The sequence below is a fragment of the Sabethes cyaneus genome, chromosome 3 (genome assembly GCF_943734655.1).
Source record: "Sabethes cyaneus chromosome 3, idSabCyanKW18_F2, whole genome shotgun sequence".
Taxonomy (NCBI): Eukaryota; Metazoa; Arthropoda; class Insecta; order Diptera; family Culicidae; genus Sabethes; species Sabethes cyaneus.
In genome coordinates, this window is record NC_071355.1 from 247,894,720 (window position 1) to 247,901,338 (window position 6,619).

A 6,619-nucleotide genomic window follows, 5' to 3' on the forward strand; every position below is an offset into this window, starting at 1 on the left:
AAAATGATCGTCCGCTGGTGGAATGAACTCTGATGTTGAAGACTACCGACTAGCTGTATCCGACCGTTGTTAGGATGTGATTGTCTTATGCGAAACATGGCTTGACTCTCGTACGGTTTCCACTCAAGTTTTTGGTTCCGATTATGAAGTTTTTCGTTGTGATCGGAAGCCCAGTAATAGTCGCAAATCTACTGGCGGTGGTGTTCTGATAGCTGTTCGTCGTGGTTTGCATGTTAAAGCCATCGAGAACAACTCATGGAACTGTGTGGAGCAAGTTTGGACGGCTATTAAGCTGAGTGATCGCACAATTTTTTTGTGTGCTTTATATATCGCATCTGACCGTACTCGGGACAACGACCTAATCGACGCTCACTGTCAGTCGGTTTACTCGGTCATGAGAGATGTCACTCCACTTCAATCTGCCAGGTATCTCGTGGAAAACCTCCCACAGCGGATTTCTCTTCCCGGACCCTGAAAACTCTACGATCCATGCTGGGGCAATGAATCTTCTAGACAATTATAGTGCTGCAATGCTTTTTTAAATTAATCATGCAGTTAATGAACACAACTGGTTCTTGGATCTCTGCTTCGTGAGCTCACATGACAAGGCCCCATTCATCTCAACGGCTCCATGTCCACTAGTTAAGCCAGTTCCACACCATCCTCCTCTGATTGTATGCATTAAGGATAAGCTGCCGTGCGAGTTTCATGAACTTTCGGTTGCAGTCTCCTATAACTTTCATAAAATCGACCAGACATACTTGACTCTGACGGCATCGAAGCTACTGCCCAAACCTTCACTCATGTCTTACTATACGTTATCGACCGACACGTCCCAAAAAGAAGTCACCGCAACTTTTCTCACCCTTGTTGGCAAACAAATGAGGCACGCAAGATAAAATCAAATTGGTTTTTCTGGAGCGGCGTTTTATTCCGTCAAAGTTGTTCCACGCCGCATTGGAACGCTTATGTGTATGATCGTTTTGCGACCACTTCCCATAGTCGGATCATTATGAAATTAGTATCAAAATAAGCGAAAAAGACTGAAGAATCAAAATCTGAAATAAAAAAATAATGACCTTTTCAAAAATTTTAGTCGTTTATGTCCCCTTAATAAACTCGGAATAAAGTGCTCCCAAGTTAATTTTCTGTCGTTTATAATGACAGTAACTGACACACATACGTTATTCAGCACAGAATCGTATAGTAGCACGGAGTGAGCTGAGCTTAATCGGATATTATCGTACATAATTACCTATATAGCTAAAACGCGTATATTTATTCCTCATCACGTATATCGCCTCCAAGATAGAACGAATATGCCAGTTTTGCCGCATCAAATACGATTTATTAGCATATATATGTACGTAATGCTGATTTTTAACTCTTTTATACATATAAAAATGCTAGCTGGGTTGTCTTACATCATACATAATGGACATTATGGCACAACGATCTCAAACAGACGTAATATATACCCATTTGTCAGCAGCTTTTGATAAGATAAACCACGCCATCGTAATTGACAAACTACATATACTGGGTGTCAGCGATAATCTTCTGCAATGGTTTCGCTCATATCTTACCGATCGACAATTAGTGGTTGCCGTTGGAGACTATCGGTCCGATAGCTATTTAGCCTCGTCAGGTATACCTCAAGGAAGTCACCTAGGCCCTCTGATTTTTCTCCTGTACTTCAACGACGTTAATTTGGCCATCCAGGGCCCACGATTCTCTTGTGCAGACGATCTTAAAATGTACTTTCGGATCACTTCAACTGACGACTGCCACTATCTCAAAATCAATTTAAGGCCTTCGCCACTTGGTGCGACGTAAACCGTATGATAGTAAGTGTTCAGCAATCACATTCTCCCGGAAAAAAGACCCGATCTCGTTATGAGCTCAATGACATAACAATCCCAAGTAACAATTTGGGTTTTATTACACTCTTGTGATGGCATTAAAGACCAAAATTGGTCTTGAAAACCGCCAAAAGAGTACAATAAAATTCACATTTTTTCTTGGGATTGAACGTGTTTCGTGTATTAAAGACCTGGGAGTTATCCTTGATTCGCAGTTAACTTAAAAACAGCATATTTCGTATGTTGTTGACAAAGCATCACGGACTTTCGGTTTCATCTTAAGGATTACAAAAAAAATCTCCGATATATACTGCCTCAAATCGCTGTATTGTTCCTTGGTACGGTCCATCCTGGAATACGGCTCATTCGTCTGGAATCCTAGCTACAGCAATAGTGCTGAGAGAATAGAATCAGTTCAACGTCGATTTCTTCGATTCGCTCTGCGAAAGCTGCCATGGAGTAACCCGTTTCGTCTACCCAGCTACGAAAGCCGCTGTCGACTGATCGACTTAGATCCTTTTCGTGTTCGTAGAGCTGCGTCCAGAGCTTTGTTTATTGCTGATAGTCTGCAGGATAGAATAGACTGATCCGCGCTTCTGAAGCAGATCAACTTGAACGTGCAACCACGAGCTCTACGCAATCATGCAATGCTGAGATTATTACCACTTCGTCGTACTAAGTACAGCATGAACGGTGCCATCGATGGTTTGCAGCGTGCCTTTAATCAAGTTTCGTCTTTATTCGATTTCCATCTGCCACGACGGATATTATGCAGAAGATTTGCCTACTTTTTTCGGGAGCGGTAAACCGCGAGTGAAGGGAACTTAGATCAAGATTTAGTCTTAGTTTTAGATCGCTTTTGTTAACATTTTATTAATCACTTGACTGTATTTTTGTATTTTGTGTGTTGGACAAAATCATTGGGGCTATATTAGCCTGTTGATTTAATTACAAGCCGATGTAGCTCTAGAGCAAGCAAGCCAGCTCGTGTCGGATCTCGAAGAATGCTGACATTCCAGGTACCAAGTTTCTAATCGTTATCCATTAGTCGTTTCCATGTTCTTTGTCGTGTCAAATGCCGATTGATCCGTTCCGTAATTCCATTTTCGTTTCTCGTAGTAAATGAGGGTTTCGGTGTACTACCATACCGGGGTTGCGATAACTTCTGATATGCATCAGATCTTTAAAAAATCTTTAAAAATATCTATAGATATGGTTTTCTATGGTATTCTATGGGTTTTTTGGATTTGCGCAGTCAACCAACCACGAAATCCAGCTGTCCAAGTAACGTCTCTACCGCATCCTCTATCAGTAGTTAATATGGATGGACCAAAATCCACGGCCACGCGATTTGCCTAAGCTTGGTAATTGCAAATAAATCCAAAATTCGAAGATCCGGAATAAGCGATTTCGAGACATAGATTCGATCCAATCGGGAGTTCTCGCGTATGAAACTGAATTCAACTATATTATTCAGCAATCCCACAAATCAGAGTGCTGCGTATTGTTCACTAGCTTACCGGAATCCACCGAACATGTCCAGATATGACCAACATGACCCTAGATAGTAGATTTGGCTTCCATTGGTCTAGTTTTGAAATTCTAGTGTGATTTAAGGTGTCGCACGATAAGATTATCTTTATGTGCGAAACTGGTTATTTCGACGATCAGGAAAACTCAGGAAATGATACCAACGATCGCCACGAACAGTTTCAAACCGCCATGGCTTCACGGGCAAGATCAGAATTTTTAGCAAGAAAGTCTGCAAATTGCGTTGGTAGGCCAATAAAGTAATTCATTTTTGATTCAGTCGTGTTGAAATGGAATCACGTCTGTTTTAAAAATATCCCGAAATTACAGTGACTAATAAGTTACAAACGGTTGATAAGAATTTACTACCAGTTCTACTAACGACGAGATTATGTGTTCAGTTGCCATTATTATGTTGCTTATCATTAACTTTTTTTTGTTGTGGAGTCTGTGCGGCGAGCGAACTTGAACCCCAATTAGACTGGTTCAATGCCGTAGCTAGTAACCCATGCCTTGAGTTCATCTTCTCTGGCTGTGAACCTATTCGATTTCGTTCCACGCATAACTAATTCTTAAAACAGGATGCAAATGCTACATGTTGAATTGTAGGCCACATTTTGAACCAATCTATTTTCGCAGCAGTGCTTCACGCATTCTCAAAATACTGCTATGCTTCGAATTTGGTCCCCTCTTGAATAGGATGGATGTGCGACTCCAACATCAGTGCTTAACGATTAACTGTCCAACATGGTTGTAAAATTCGTGCTGCTACCAGTTCTAGTTGCTGTCGCCACAATAATTAATACTTCCACTGCAGAAAGCAATGAAAGTATTTCGAATTCGGCGTTTGGATACGAGCTTACCGTTGCTGGCTTGGATGCCATCAATATGAAGTAAGTAAAAATTGTCGCCGCATTTTGAAGAATCACATCTTTCTTCTCGATTTTTAGTATGCAAGAGCTCAATTCCAATATCGAGAGTTTAAAGAAAAGTGTAGCAAGTATGCAAGAACTGAATGCCAGTATCGAGAGTTTAAAGAAAAGCGTAGCAGAAATTGAAACTCTTGTTAAACCTTCACGTCCCGTGCCGAAAACGTGCGCCGAAATATCGGATTGTCGATCAGGCGTGTACCGTATTAAACCAAAGATGGAATGTTCCGATGCGTTCGAAGTTTATTGCGATCAGGAATACGAAGGAGGCGGCTGGTTAGTTATCCAAAATCGATATCAAAGCTCTGTCAGTTTTTATAGAGGTTGGAAGGAATATGAAGCCGGCTTCGGAGATCTTCGCGGAGAGTTCTGGTTAGGATTGAAAAAAATTCACGAAATAACGAACGCTAAAGCCCACGAGTTGCTTATTATACTGGAGGACTTTGATGGGAAAGTTGTCACGGCGCAGTATGACCGATTTTTAGTAGGAGGACCAGGGACGAAATATGTATTGCGCAGTTTGGGAACCTACACTGGAACTGCCGGAGATTCACTTCGCTACCATGCGGGAATGAAGTTTTCGACTTTCGATAACGACAGTAGTGGTAAAGACAACGATAAATACAATCATAATTGTGCAGTACCCACTAAAGGAGGCTGGTGGTATAAAAACAGTGACGACAACGATAGAAATTGTGCAGAATTTTGGAACGGTTGTTGGCATCGTATTTGTGCTCAAAGGTACTCCCAGTGCAGTATTTGGGTTATTAATCGGTGTTTATTTCAAGTTTTACTTATTTCCAGCAATTTGAACGGGCTATATCTGATGGGACATAAACCCGAGAGACAGTGTATCGATAAGGTGTGCTGGATAGATTCGCGTCGTGGAATGAACTATGGATTGAAACGGTCGCGTATGATGATTAGAGCTTTTAACAACGTTTAAAATACTGACACTCACAAAAAATCGCATTCAATAAAACACATGTGAATCGCTAGGGTGGCGATGATTGGTAGGGGAGTGTCGTCGTGGTTGGGCCACGTTTTGGAAATCGCCCATAACTTTCGTTTCAAAAGGAATTTTGGAAATCTAAATACACCGTTGCAAAGGTCTAAGAATAAGATATATTTCCGGAAAGTTTTGAACTGATTGCTTGAAAAATAAAAAAGTTATAGGCATTTACGTGAAGACAAAAAATGTTGTCATAGTCGGGCCATGTTGTATAGCTTGGGCCACCGCAGAAAACCTAAGACATACGTATTGAAATTCTATATAGAGGCATGAAAAGAATGAATTCCGGGAAAAACGGCTCATATATGTACAAATGCCCTATTTTTAATTGCATTTTTGCGAAATTTTGGCGATCTTGTAAAATCAGTATTGCTACAATCGCCTTTTCCGAATTGTACAACTACAATGAAATAACAACAAAAATCTAAGTATTTATCGTATTAATTTTGCTTCATTTCATCACATTTTACGTGACTGACATTCTCTAGCTATTATTGCGCTTCTGCGCTTAAAATTATGGTGGCCCAACCATGACTACTCAAGTGACCCGACCTGTACAAATAGCGCTTTTCTAGTATTTCACCTTAGCCTTCCCAAACACCTTACTGGAGGGTATTTTTCTATAGTCTACGTGTGCAGCACAACACACTTCATACATTTTCAAAATTTATCTCGATAATTGCATTTCATGAATCATTTCCTGAAGAAAAGTTCATTGCGCGTAGAAAACTTTTTTTGGAAGATTTAGTCACTGAATTCAGTACGGGTGTTTTGAATACACGATTGAAACTCACAATATTGTGAAAAGTTAGCTATTACAGTAAGAAGTTTTACAATGATTGTATCATAGATAACATGAGTTACTAAAACTGTAAAATCGTGATGGCCCGACCATAACAGTGGCCCGACGATAACGACAATACCCTACCGTTGCACGATGCCAACCGACAAGATAAAATAAGAGTAATTATATGATATTTAGAAAAACCCGAATTAATCCACCTAGCGGCGCGACCTGGCCTTTCTACCAGATCATTTTTTCATTTTCTAGTGTCTGAATATGAATCTATAATTCAGTTGGCCATATTTTTAAACTTCGATTTACTGCGAGCAACTATTGTTTTTTTCCTTAATAGACTCCAGAATGGATATATGTAGTAAATTAATAATTCAAAAATCAAAGTGCCTCTAATATTTTCGATTGCGGGTAACAGTAGAAGGAGAAAATTACATTTGAAATGTTTCAGAACCCTTCTTACTTAAAACGCTGCAAAAAGAACTATTTT

General features: G+C 40.1%; 1 protein-coding gene across 1 annotated transcript; it reads left to right on the top strand.

Moving 5' to 3' along the window:
- The first annotated feature begins 4,538 nt into the window (after window positions 1-4,538).
- On the top strand, window positions 4,539-5,267 carry LOC128741035 (angiopoietin-related protein 6-like). Its single transcript, XM_053836611.1, has 2 exons — window positions 4,539-5,062; window positions 5,126-5,267. Exons 1-2 carry the CDS (start codon window positions 4,539-4,541, stop codon window positions 5,265-5,267), a joined length of 666 nt encoding a protein of 221 aa, XP_053692586.1.
- Window positions 5,268-6,619: the final 1,352 nt, after the last annotated feature.

Coding starts and splice junctions, on each gene's coding strand:
- LOC128741035 (XM_053836611.1), top strand. CDS start 4,539: ATGGAATGTTCCGATGCGTTCGAAGTTTATTGCGATCAGGAATACGAA. Junction 5,063..5,125: donor CATCGTATTTGTGCTCAAAG/GTACTCCCAGTG, acceptor ACTTATTTCCAG/CAATTTGAACGGGCTATATC.